This window comes from Neocloeon triangulifer, unplaced genomic scaffold (assembly GCF_031216515.1).
Source record: "Neocloeon triangulifer isolate White Clay Creek 2 clone unplaced genomic scaffold, ASM3121651v1 ptg000014l, whole genome shotgun sequence".
Classification (NCBI taxonomy): domain Eukaryota; kingdom Metazoa; phylum Arthropoda; class Insecta; order Ephemeroptera; family Baetidae; genus Neocloeon; species Neocloeon triangulifer.
Genome location: NW_026775556.1, coordinates 22,212,833 through 22,226,913, shown reverse-complemented (window position 1 = coordinate 22,226,913; position 14,081 = coordinate 22,212,833). Strand labels below are relative to the sequence as shown.

Here is a 14,081-nt window from a genome sequence, read left to right as displayed (position 1 = left end):
TTTTAACTATTTTTTTCTTTTAAAAACAGTGAGATGCTTTTAATTTAACGCTGAAAACCATTTGTAAATAAAATACTATAGATCGAGTAGTCGTTCTAATTAAACGCGCTCGCTTGACTGGAGTCGAATGACCACTTTTTGCCACCTAAGGAGCGGCTAATTTCGCGATGCAATTTCAATTATCGTTTTGTTCCGAGAGAGCCTCGTGCTCGTTTCGCGGAATTGCCATTGTCATAATTGCCGCTAGCGTTTTATTATTGTACAAAATGCGCCACTGGTTGTGCAGATCACGTATCAGATTAGAACGAGAAAGACGACATTGCACAGCGATCGTGCACTTTTGCAACCGCGGTGAGTGCACCTTTCGTCTGGGAAAAAGTTACTGAAAATATTTAACAAAGAAAAATTTACTTTGATTGATGTCCATCACGAAAAAGTGGGTGTTTTTGGAGGTTTACATTTTTCAGGGCGTCGCCTTTTGTTGTTTTTCGATTTAAATCATTTTTATCTCGGCCCGACATGTAATGTACGTCAGGAAATTAAATGCGTTTTATTTATATGGATAAAGGAAATAAAAGTCACGCCTCAAAACGCTTCCTTGCTGCAGTGACATAAGTAAAATTATTTTACAGTTCACTCCCATAAATAACTCCAAACAGTTTGAATTTCATGTATAGATTTTTTTCTTCTATTCAAAGCAAAAGGAAATAATTATTATTATCAATCTTTTGACTTTATGACACGTGATGCACCATTATTTTTGAAAGATCAAGGCTGGTCGTGCTGTAAACAAGTGAAAGGGAACCATCTCCGCGTGCAGCTGATAACTTCCCAAGTCACGACTGTCTCATCCGGAGAAGTTCTCACAGGGCGCCTCTTCTGGGTTGCCCCTCGTTTTGGAAAACAATTTCCTTCATATTCCATTTTAGGTAAATTCTTGTGTTTTTTTAGTACCGTCACGAAGTAATTTGAATGCGCACTAGCCGAAAATAGAAGAGATCAAGTTTATGGTTCATAACTGTGTGTGTTGGAATGACGATGAGAAAAAATTTGAGTAGCAAGAAAAAAAAACCACGAGTTTGAATGACTGCGCAAACGAACATACGGAAGCAGAGGTCGTTGTTTTGCAATTTGCACGCAGCTTAATGGGCCGCGATATGACATTCGCGAGTCAACGTGTTAGTGCATCCTGAAGGCATCACTGCAGCCGGCAAATGGAATTGCAAGGAGGTTACATCATTAAAGTAGATGTGAACGGCGAAAGGAGTTAAAAGTGATGTTTGCACTAACGGCCTACGATAGATGGAAACGACAGATATGAAGTTTTTTTATAAAAACAAAAAACTTTTTGCTAAAATAATTCTTTCTAACTTTTGATTTTTTCAAAATCTGACGGAAAATCTGTGGCGCTCTAACTTATGTTTTCCTTCTTTTTGTTCTAAAAAATTATATAAATTGTAATTATTATTGGGATTTATTTTTATTTTTCTGTATTTTTTTTAAAATTGTTCTTCTGTTTGACAATAGTTTGCACAGATTTCACAAGAAACTAAAAAAAGGAAAAAAATTAAAATAGAATTTGAAAATTTGTGCCTTTATCACTACTCAAATTTTATAAAATAAAAAAAAAATCATTGGATTTAACTGCCAAATCAACACACAGCCGAGCTTTTTCCGATCAGATCCTCTTTAAAGCTTCAAAGAGGAAAGAACAGCAGCAGTAAACGGCGCCAACGAACGGGAATCCAAATCCGCGTACAACAAAAGCCGAATCGAGATTGGCCGGCGGCGCTGAAGAGACGAAGCAGCCCGACCAGTTTCATTCTGCGCGACGCGCGAGAAAGCGCGCGGGGCTTTTTGCCAGCGATTTCCACGTGAAAAGAAAGAATCGAATGGCCACCCAGGTCTCGTTCGTCATCGCTGATTGCTTTGGAAAGCACACATGCCACACTTGTAATTGCGCCGCGTCATTTCGCCCTTTTTCGCGATAGCACAAAGTCCCAATCTCTCGGCGGTTTCCACAGCGATTTTCCCACCAAGGTCACTCTTTTATTCGGCTCTATTTTCGAAAATTATGCGTTCTATTTGACGTTCAAAGAATATATAATTAGTTTGTCTTTTGCGAAAATAGATCCGAGATAGATTGTGCATTAATTTCTGTATCTTATTTAATTCAGAATTGTATTTTTAATTGGATAGATCTGGAATAATCATGCAATAAATTTCGTCCAGCCCCGAGCATGCATATAAATCAATAAAATAGTTATCCATTTTTGGCTATGATGAAAATTTGAACTCGGTCTTTGAAATCTTTGTTTGCGCTAATTTATTTTGCTACAAAAATTCACTTAAACTACAAATTAGTTTCTCACAATATTTTGATAAAAAAGTAAGCAATTTTTTAATTTGCTTACTTAATTTGGTTAATGAAATTTCACAATTTCTATGGCCTCTGCAAAATTAAATTAATAAAATTTTATCTCTCCTGAAAATGAGCAATGGTCGAGAAATAAAACGAATTCTCACCATAAATATTTAATTTTTGAAGCTACAGCATCAAAGGATTGAAGATTTACCTCTTTTTTTTATGACGCTTCAAACCAAACGGGTCAGTTAAAAAGTTTGACATTCGCTGGTTTTGGCGTACAAATGCCGAACAATAAAATTTTACACTCTCCCAAGCAAAGCCCTGGGGCTGCAATGTCCTCAAAAATTAACAGCATTCCGAGAGGGTTAAATGCTCGCGTTTATTGCTCCCCATAAAAAGGGCACCGAGATTAAAAGCGAGGGCTATTTTTGCGCGCACCATGCATAAAACATGCGCCAATCGAGAAACAATAGACTTTGTGAGAAAGAATGCGGCCAATTTGTCTGCTGCGGTGCTGAAAAATTTATGTGCGAGCTCAACCTTGAGCCTGACCGGGCGAAATTCCCAGCAGGCCGCAGAATATTATTTTTTTTTTACCTATCTCTCCGCTGAATGAATTCGAACGTGCTGATCAGGTGCCGAATGGCGAGGCCTTAATCTAAAGGTCAGCCTCACGTAGACAAGGTTTCTGTAATTCAGACCGAATATCATTCAAGCGGCTACTGCATGTGAAGCACTCGCTCGGATCGACGCATAAAATGGGATCAAGATCGCATCTGGGTGGTCCTGTCTGCATTCTCTGCCCGGGATTATTCTCACTGTGACATTTTTTTTCATTCGGATAAAGGAATTGTATAAAAAGAGGGACTCTATAGAATCACAGCGTGTGATATGAATGATGACGGTTTTTTATTCAACGAGAATGTTACTTTTTTCTCCATGTGACGTTGGAACCGATTTTGAAATTTATTGGAATTTTTTACCACAATTTCCAGGAAATATCCTCTCATGGGAGTTGATTTGAAATTTCCAATCATTGATGGACCTCAAAATAAACATTACCCTTTTAAAAATGCACCCTCGGATGAACTGCCGGGAAAACGAGTTCCGACCACACAAAAATACTGGTTGCGTTTTAGTGTTTTTTATTCTTTTCGTTGTGGACGTGAAGAGAGAAAGAGCGAGATTGATTAAACTGCGAGCCGCTGCGATCCAATCAAATGCTCATTCCGCAGATCGTGCTGAACAGATTAAAGGGCCTCGGCGCGCCGGCCCTTGATCCTTTCTCTTCCGAGACTCCAATTCCGTCTGACGCTACTCAAGACGAGTTATTTGGAAGGAGGATTTTGGAGCTTGTACAAATAAGTACACACAGTCATCAGCAAAGTCTCTTGAAACTTGTATACAAACAATTCAGATATTAATTTTGTACAAAATAACTCTCCAAAACCTGAGATAAATAAAATACAGTAAATGATGGAGAAGAGAAAAAATTTAAACATACCTGAAAATGAATCCAACAAAACAAATAAAATATTTGGTTGGATTTGCTTTGCTTTGCTGTATTTTTTAATAACGCTTTTTTTGTATAAATCCTGTTGAATTTCAAAAGCCAATATTGACTTTCCAACGCAAACACCAATTTGGAAAACAAAATAGCACTTTAATACCACAGTGATTAAAAAGTGTAGTATTAAAAAACAAATACATAGAATTTTTTTACATATCAAAAGACTGGACCATTTTTCTGGGAAAGCGAGATTATGATGATCAAAAAATGCATAAAATAGGCCATTTATTATTAAAGCGCTTTGTCACTTTAATGAATTCAATAAAATTGTATTATTTTACAAGTTAAATTAAAATATTCCATTATAAATAAGTGATATTTCCATGGAAAATAAAGTAAGAAGCTATGAGTGGAACATTTTGTGGAAAAAATCTAACCATAAAATAATTTAATTGTGTGGTGATTTCAACAATATTTGTTTCTGGCCTGATTCGATTTAAATAATTAAAAATTAAATTTAAAAAATAATTATTTGCATTAATCCCAAATATTTCCCATCATCATTGACGTTACCTTTCAATTTCGTCAAATTTTTTTATTTTTATTTTTTTTTCTTTCAAGGTCACAAATTTCATAGTGCTGCGCACCGGATATTTAAAATTAAATATGATCATTTTCGTGTTTGCTGTTGTCCAAGATAAACATCGGCCAGCAATTTGCGCCCAATTTCACGGCGCGTGCAAATCGAGAGTGCGTGGCAAAGAGGCGCGAAGCGAACAAGGTTGCATTTTGATCTTTTCTTTCTTTCTTTCTCCTATTAAAAAAAAAAATAACAGACGCCACATTTTTTTCAACTCTTTTCGGACCCCGCCCCAGTTTGCAGTTGTCCGAGAAGGAAACCGGATCCGAGAATCTGGTCGCACATTTTTCGCGTGCGAGTGGAATAATCTCTGCGTACTCGCACGAAATCCTTTAGCCTCCCCCCGATTGAAATTCGCGCTCTCCGCAAAGCTGCTTTGCGAAAATGAGAAGACGCAGAAAACACACCTTTGCCGCATTCTTCGAGGCAAGGTAGTTTGAGCTGCGGTTGCAAACTTCGCACAGGGGAGATCAAAATCGGCTCCCAAAATATTGATTGTAAAAAAAAAATTCAGACGAGGTTTATATTTAAAAAAAAAAAAAAAAGAAAACCAAAATCTGGTGTTTCAAACTTTTCAATAGAGAATCCGAATCTAAGAAGAAAAATATAGATGGATTTTTATGAAATTTTTTAAGATGCAAATATAATTTAATTAGGCTCATTTTCCACAGCTTTTTTTTTTGTACATTGTTGTACATCATCTTAATTAATCAGCCTTCTTAGCTTAAAGTTAAATTTAAATAAAAAATTAAACGCTTTTTATGATGATTATCAATACTCTGATAATTATCAATTAAATTAAAGGAAAACATAAATTATTTTCAACAAAAAATTAACTAATTTCATTGAAGAATCCTTGAATTTGACAATTTTAAAGCACATCTGCTCATTCATAAAACGATATTATATTATCCCATCCAAATTAAATTGTGTCTGCTCTTGAACTACCTGCAGTCAAGGATCTCTTCAGACAGAGATCAAAAGTAGTTAGCAAACCACAAGTAGCGAGTTTCTTCAGTTTGTTCTTCTGCTGATAAAATTAAGAAAGCACTCTCAGCCGGTTTACCGCGAAATCAAATTTTGCAAACCGACTCTCGCGAATTTTGACGCGTGTTGAGTGCTTTTAGAAATGCTCCGTCGCGTCTCGCGGGTTTCTTTTAACCTGCACTCGAAGTCACTCTTTTCGCCCGGGATCAAATCATTAGCTAATGAATGTCGACGTGCCAAAAGATCCATGCTCCCGAGATAAACCACGGCGGGGTCGCCCACGGCGCTGCTCTGATAAAGCACGTTCACAATGACTTTGTCGTCTCGCTAATTTCTGCAGCACATTCTACAGAGGCCGATGTCGCCACAAATTTTCATTGTTCCACACGGATCAAATTAACTTAAAAAGTTTTTGAAAAAAAAAATAGTACTTTATTAAAAAAAAAAAAATAATAATAATAATAATTTTATAACCTTTAAATTTTTTCAAACAATTTGGCCATATTTTACATAAATATTTGTAATTTTTAAAAATAAATTTATTATATATTATTTTTCCATTTTAAATATTTATATTGTAAAATTTAATATTTTCCATTTATTGAAAACTTTTTATATTAATTACATTAGTTAAATTTTTAGAAAAATATAAATAATGATTAATTTTAACAGTTTGCATAGAAATTTGATAATATACAATCCAGTATCTTTCCATCGTCCATTTTTGATAGTTAATTGATTAACATAATAATGTCACACATTACTGCTTACTAAATTTACTCAAAATCAAATATTCTTACAAAATGTCATGAAATAATGAATCAACGACGTAATAATATTGCATTTTTGGTAAAGTATAGCCATCAAAATTGTTACCCAGAGTAATGTAGGTATGTCAGCACATGTGAATCTTTTTAAAGAAAACAACATAAATTTTGTTGAAAGCATATCTAGAAAAAATTATTCAATTTATTTTGACCCATGACAATGTTGTACTATCCTAAATTAATTAAGATTACTGCCGTAAATACAACATTTTGAAGATATTTCATTTATTCCCACAGTTTGGCTCGTCTTTGTTGAAATATTTTTGATTGATAATAATTTTAAAATTTAAGCAGTAATTAAACTGCTTCAGTGAGCCTGAAATCCGTGCGAACAAAGCAACTTGTGCATGTGGCCGTGAATGCAAGCAACGGTCTTGAAAAAGGAATAACGCACGATGCACGCTGATAATAAAAAATAAATCCACAGCATACCATGCCTCCGCCGAGTGAATAATAATTTGCAGCGTTGCCAAGCAAATTCCGCTGCTTTGAAAGAAGAGCAAATATCTGCTTTCAAGAATAAATTCAATCTTATATATTGTCATTTTGAAAAATGCAAAATGCACTTTGGTGAACACAAATTGGTCATTCCGGACAAGGAGGAGTGTTGGGCGGAGTGATTGGTTTTAATCTTAAGTGGAAGTCCGTGTCGCCCTCGTCGTAAAACACTCAATCAAACAGGGTTACTCGCTATGTTAAATTGCAGTGCGCAATTCCTCCACTTTATTGGGGAAATAATAAAGTCGTATAAATAAATCAGGGTCACCCGGCGCAGCTAAATTGAGACTCACTCACGGTCGTGCACGTTGAAATGAGAAAAAGTAAAAAAAGTTTGAAATCCCTGAAGCGTGGATTAGCCGGTCTGGCTGCTGCACCTTCCTTCGAATCCATTTATGCTCACTTTTTTCCCATCGCCGATGCACCATGAGAGTAATTCACCTGGAACCTCGCTAGCTGATCGCACAGAGTGCACAAAAGGATTTTCCCCCAGCTACCACCGAGAAAAGTGCATTTGCTTTTGATCAGAATAAAGTGAATAAGCTCGCCATTAGCCTGTCAGCGTTCTATCTTTCTTGGGTGCATTGAAAAAAGGGAGGATTTTTTTCCCTTCTTCTCTCCATTACATTAATGAGAAATTATTTTTTTTCCAACTTCGTAATTTAATTAAATTTTTTATCATGCCACAGAAATATTTTTTTATTTTACCGCTGCCAGTTTTTAGTCATATGCCATTTTTTTATTGCAGCCAAATTTTATTTCCATTTTTACGCCCTCGTTCGTTTCCGCCCAGATTGTTTCTCTTTATGACAAAATTTATTACCCCTTTTATTATTTCCCTCGTTTCATATTATATGTTTTTTCGTTACTGATTCGCATTGAGTTCAGTTCATTTGTCTAAGGAGCTCATTCGGGAACATTTTATTATTTTCCGACTTGCTTTCGCCAGATTCCACCTCGTGTTCAATGAAATAAACATCACGGATAATAAAGCGGTAGCAGTTCCGGCCGACAGTAATGCGATGACCGTTATGACCATAATGTAATCGCAAGCAATGCATGAGAAAATATCCCACAACTTTTTACGACTTGCTTCATTTACTGGCTTTGCACGCGGTGTGCGGGCTCTGAAGAAAAAATTCGTTTCGGCACCGTTATTAGTTATGACGGAAACGAAAATACTCCAGATCGATGTACAGGATATGCGGTGGTTTCAATAATTTTAAAGAGAAATTATATATTTATTACCTGAGGCGCTAAGAAAGTGTGTTGTTTTGTTGCAGGAGCTCGGAATAATTCACCGAGCAATGGTGGAATGAAGGAACCCGGACCTCTCTGTGATTTGGTAAGTACATTTTTTTATTTTTAGATCTGATGTAAAATGATACTTTCAATATTTTATTCTTGTTTTGTTAAGAGTTGAATTAAATATTACAAAATAACAAACTCAAACGTACACACAGCGAAAAATCTTCAAATTTATGTATAGATGTATTAGAAGAATTTATCATTTTATTCTTAAAAAAAATTAATTAATTCACCTAAAGTAATTTTTAAAATTTTGGTAAAAATAGATTGATTGTTTTTAAGAACGATAATAAATTACATTGGATTCGCTACGAAACGAAAATGAAAATACTTGCGGCAATTCTTTAACTATTCAAGTCTCTTTCATTGAGACTGAATACAAAATCAAGGACGAGAGCTGCAAAGAATAAAATGCTCTCTTTTTGTGCCCTCGCAGGAGATATACGAGATTTGCTGGATTTGCATACAATGAACGGCGTTTCTGCATTGTAATGACGGTGAAAACGTTTAATTGCTTTGCTGATGGTCATTGATACAACCACTTTTTATTCACCACAGTTCCAATGGAGCTTTCAAGCTTAAGCGTTTCGCTTTTCGAACATATTGAGGGTGGGAAAACTACACGGTTGAATTGAATAATATATTGTACAAAATGTATGTGTATCGACCCAGGAGGACGGATAGCGATCAAATCACACGCTTCGGAATAAATCTTTCAGATCCATTGAGAATAGGAATTTAAATAAGCAGGGTGAAAGCCTTGAATAATCAAATGAAATAAAATAAAAATATTTCACAATCAAATTAGGTTTAAAAACGTACATCCTGAGATTTTTAATGTTACAACTTTCTATAAGGCTATAATTTTCTATTGAAACTGTTGATATTATAATATTTTATATCGTTGAAAAATAAAAAATTTAATTAATTAAAATACATAATCAAAATATTTTCTTTTTATATAAAAAAGCATGAAAGTTAGAAGATTTAGAAAACATAAAACGTTTGACGTAAAAATTCTGGGCGAGTCTTCTTCTCCGCCCTCGGAAATGGCATTTTCGGAAAAGTAATTTAAACACAAAGATAATCCCGCACATCATGAAAAACGACCCCGAGCCTTCCTTCTCTGCGAACTCCCTCCGTTTTTTGCGTTTCCTCATCATTCAGAGCGCATTACACAACCGCTGCGAGCAATTAAAGAGCACTTTTCCGGACGGAAGGACAAAAGTGTTGAGCGCCGTCCGGCTGCCCAATTTCGCAGGCATTTTGCGGTGGCGGCGTTTTATTAAAATAGTTGGCCGTTGAGGGTTGGAGCGTGTTAATATCTGGGCGCTGCCGTGATAATGATAATATCACATCCCTGCACACACAGAGCGCCGAGATTAGAGAGTTTCAAAATGAAGAGCTGCAACTGGCATGCAAAAGAGCCAGCAGGGCTTAAAGGTTTTTGTGCCTGCAACAATGTGCTGCCCGGATTATCTCGCGTACGAGGTCAAGCTGAGCCGGACCAGTTGATATACCAACGCAACGTTTTGCACACTCCTTCCTCCGTAACATAATCGGTAAACACAGTCCAGCCATCGCCACACATTACGTGTGAAACCATTCTCTTGTTCCAAAGGGGATTTGGTTTGTTCCAATTTAAATGGAAATGTTAACATTCACATCGGCTCAATGCAGCCATTTACATTGAATTTGTGTTATGGGCTTATACGTAACTTTTTTTACCTAGAAATTTCAATAAAATTCGCTTCCAATGATCAAAATTGAAAAATAAAAGGTTTTTACAGTATTTCATTATTTCATTATTACAATAATTTCTTTTATTTTTTTCCATTCCTTATTTTACCTCTTACAATTAATTTCTTGCTTCTTAAAAAAATACACCACGGAGGTATTCAAAATTGAAAAAAAAAGGTACAGCAAAATATAAAATGAAATATGAATATTTTAATTATTTACGAACTGAATGCGAAACGAGGTTCAAAAAAAGATTCTTCTTAATTAGCCTTTCACAATCAGAACGATTATTGCGGCCCGTTGTAAAATATAAGAATTCAAAAATACTCGTTCGTTTAAGAAAATTAAGTCATAAATATTATATTCAACGAGATTTAATTTTAAAAGCTTTTGCTCATTCACAAATTGTCGGAAGCCATAATGCAATGTGAATTATTAGTCACGTTGGTTAATTGTTGCTGGTTCCCAACCATAATTGCACCCAGGCTGCAGAGTGGCAGATAATTAGCGCGAAAATAAAAACGAATATTCATTTTCCAGCTGCCTCTGTTGTTAAGGACGTTGCACTTGTGCTTGTATATTTCTCTCTCACACCGAGTATAATAATTTCCCTCTCTTTCTGGCGTGCTTGCTCCTCTTGTGTTTGCGCCCCGTATAGTTGTAACACCGAGCAAGCTTGATAAATTATTCGCATCGCACGACGGCTCTCTTCTTGTGGTCTTTTCTTTGGCGTGTTATTTGTACAAAAGCACATGTGTGCTGTGGGAAACGCCGGGGAGATTAATGCGGAAGATTAGCCATTTGTTGGACCTCGGGGACATCGCCTTGCAGCGAAATTAATGTTGCGTGTATTTTAATTCGCTAACAAGTGACAAGTGGTCGCGCGCGAGCAAATTGAGAGGCACGAAAAAAACGTGTGAAATAAATGGGAGTCATCGTCACCCTAGGCACGAGGCGCAATGACCTTTTTAGCCAGGATTAATCCAACTGAAAAAGTATTCATGATTAAATACAAAAAAACTAAAATTTTATGTTTGTTTTCTTAATTCTATAAAAAAGGGATAGTTTGCTAAGTGAATGAATCAGGCTCAATATTTAGTTGTAAAAGACACGAGATAAAATTATTTAATAAATATTCAAAATACCAAAATAACGATATTTTAATTTTTTATTTCTGTAAAAAATTCTCAAACTAGTCCATAAATTCAATTTTATCATAATAGCTTGTCATTTTTTATCTACATTTTCAATATATCTTTCAATGTTTATACAAAAAGTTTCCGCCAATTAATATTGAATGTCCTTTCGAAGAATCGAGAACTTGCATCCAAACAAGAAGTTATTGAAACAAGATTGTAACTTCGGGCTCATGAAATCAGAGTGTTAACAACCAAAGTTTTTGCGCTCATCTCTCGGCATAGCAGGTCAGCCAAAGTTTGTGTTGCTAATTTGATACTGTACGTCAGACGCAGCTTTTTGCCAACGGGGCGAAGGGTTAACTTCCTCTGGGGTGCCCTCGCCGGCCGGGTCTCGTTTTCCCCTGACCTGAGACTGACTTTCTTTCTTTATCTATCGCAACTTCCGTCCCTAAAGGACCGGCTTTGATCGGTGCTCGGGCGGCGAATTCCCTCTCTCTCAATAAAACAGGGGCAGTGAAATAAAAATCGCGCAAACTTTTCCTTATTGCGGGCAGCAAAAGTGAATTTTTTAAAGACCAGTCAGCCGTGAGCCTCTCGTTCGTTTATTATTCATGAACGTGCGCGCACTGAGAAAAAAAAACAGAATTACGCCGAGAGTAAAAAGAAAAGAAAGGTCGTTTATCCCTAATTGCAGACTGCAGGTCAGCAACCACTCGTTATTGCACCAATTATCCTTCGCGCCTGATTGTTTTATTGTCTCGCTTGAGCAGTTGATTGTGCCAGAAGGGATTGAGAATGAACAATAGAGGCTGGAAAAATGCATAAAATTGTTTAGAAACCACAAGGACGAAACGGATGAGCTGAATCTAATTTTGAAATAAAAATATACGGCATGATAATAAAAATGTTATTAATAACAATATTTTCTTACAGCAATATATTTTTTTATAAATTCAATAGAATATTATTAAAGCAAAGAATATTATTATATTATAATATTTTGATTTAATTTTTAATTTTTTTAGTTGTACTGATTAATAGCCTACACAAGCTCCTTTAATTGAATCGTTAAAATTAATCAAATTAGTTTCAAAACTAAAAATAAATTAAAATAATTAATTTCAAACCTTAATGTTATGTATTCAAAAATTTTGTAAAAAATATCGAATGTGCCAATATTTTCCTTCATATTATGAATCTTTATTCAAATTTAAGACAGTTTCATCGTCACTATAAATTATGGAATGAAGCTTAAAAGATTGACTGTTCTATAAATAAAACCTATTAATCAGAAGAAAACTCAATTATGAAAGTATCCCACTTTGAATTTGGAGTATCAAGGGTGAAATAAATATTTATGTTATATGAGGTTGTTTCGAATGTAAAGCTCGGCGCATTATTTGTGCCTCCAAAATTTATATATTGTTATAGCAGAGCGTGCGTGATTTTCTACCGCAGACATAAATTTCAATACCACATGAATATACTAAACTCAAAAGGGAGACAGATTTTACGGTCGCCATATCCGAGTGACTTAAAATAATAATTCGAGCCTCGCCTATAATTCGATTTACCGCGGCCGAAAACCAGTAGCTGGTTTTCCCGAAATCCGACTCATTTTTCCCTCTCACGGCGCGTTATCACCGTCGGGCTGCAGGAACTATGAAAAGCTTTTAGCCTCAAATAGGCTCCTTTTGTGTCCTGCAGCTTCGATGATACGGAGCTTATTTTTGTAATTAAGTAGGCAACCAACACCCATCCATTAGTGCGGCCGATTGATGCTGTTGGATGGGTATAGGTAGAATTTTAGATGACGCCACTCCGCAACTCACAAATCTCGCGCCGACGGGCATATTGGTGCATCGTATTTTATATCAACAAAATAAATACACGGCGTGCCTCGCCCATCCCCCGCGAGAGACTCTTTTATTGGAATGCCGTGGGTGGGCGTTTTATTATTTCCACATCGATGTTTGGCCGCTGAGAAGATTTGGGGAAAACACATTACCTGTGAAATCATACAACGAACTTGGAGACGCAAATATTTATTATTGGAAATTAAAATTCAACAACAGCATGATATACGAAGAACTTATAATCAACATGGCAGTCTTTGCAGAAAATATACATACCAAATTAGCTAAATTAATGACTTTTAAAGATCCAGGTCAAATAATTTACCTACAGACGATACTGAATTAAGGTCTTTTAAATTTAAGGGTTACAAAATTCAACCCGTAGGACATTAAAAAAGATCTTAATTCTGCCAAAGTCAGTATCGTATCTATTAGCGCTTGTCAATTTTATTTATTTGACCAGCAAACTTAAAGATTTAAGCAAAAAATTAAGGTCGAGCTTTCTAGATTTTAAATAATTTTCTGCTTAATTTAAGATTTTTTACTAACAATACTGTTTAAAAATAAGAAAAATGATTGCTAAAAATTTCAATAAAATCTTTTTAATTTGATTTTCAATCATAGTTTTTGTTATTTTTTTTGTTAATTTACTTATTTTTTTCAAACTCTTTGCAGGTACATAACTTAAATATTAATTGTTGTACAAATATTTTTACTAATTATATAGAAATTTCCATGAGATATAAATTACTATACTTTGAAACACGTTATTTTTCGGTTTAATTATTAAATTGTTCTTAACTTGTCCACATTGGTGCAAATACATTGTTTACATTTAATTGTTGAAAACAATTTATTTAAAAGGATATTTTTGACAAAACGGCATCATTCTCAAGATCATCTCAAACTCTCAAAATCGTTAAAAACAAGTTGGAAATGAGTCATGAAAGTAAAGAGACAAACGGCCGGAAGTGCTCGGGATTACCAAATAATTGCTGCTCCAGAAAGCGGCGGAAAGAGATAAAGCGGCAAGTGGCGGCGGCCAAAGCGCAGTTATTCACCGTCGGTCTGCTGGGATTTGAGTTCAACGGGTTGTGTGCGATGGCGTCCGCAAGTCTCTCACAAGATGCAACAGTATGTATGCACCTCTGTGTGTATACCTGGCCTAATATCCCTTCAAGACTCCGGCCGTGGTAGGTGATCCATTT

General features: G+C 35.6%; 1 protein-coding gene across 4 annotated transcripts in view; it reads left to right on the top strand.

Moving 5' to 3' along the window:
- The window catches only part of LOC132199591 (apoptosis-stimulating of p53 protein 2), a 139,598-nt gene that overhangs the window by 52,979 nt on the left and 72,538 nt on the right, over positions 1 to 14,081 (top strand). For all 4 annotated transcript variants that reach the window (XM_059624426.1, XM_059624425.1, XM_059624429.1 and 1 more), the window contains one exon: positions 8,114 to 8,175. In XM_059624426.1, the coding sequence (XP_059480409.1) occupies positions 8,114 to 8,175 (62 nt within the window). The remainder of the gene's footprint in view (positions 1 to 8,113; positions 8,176 to 14,081) is intronic.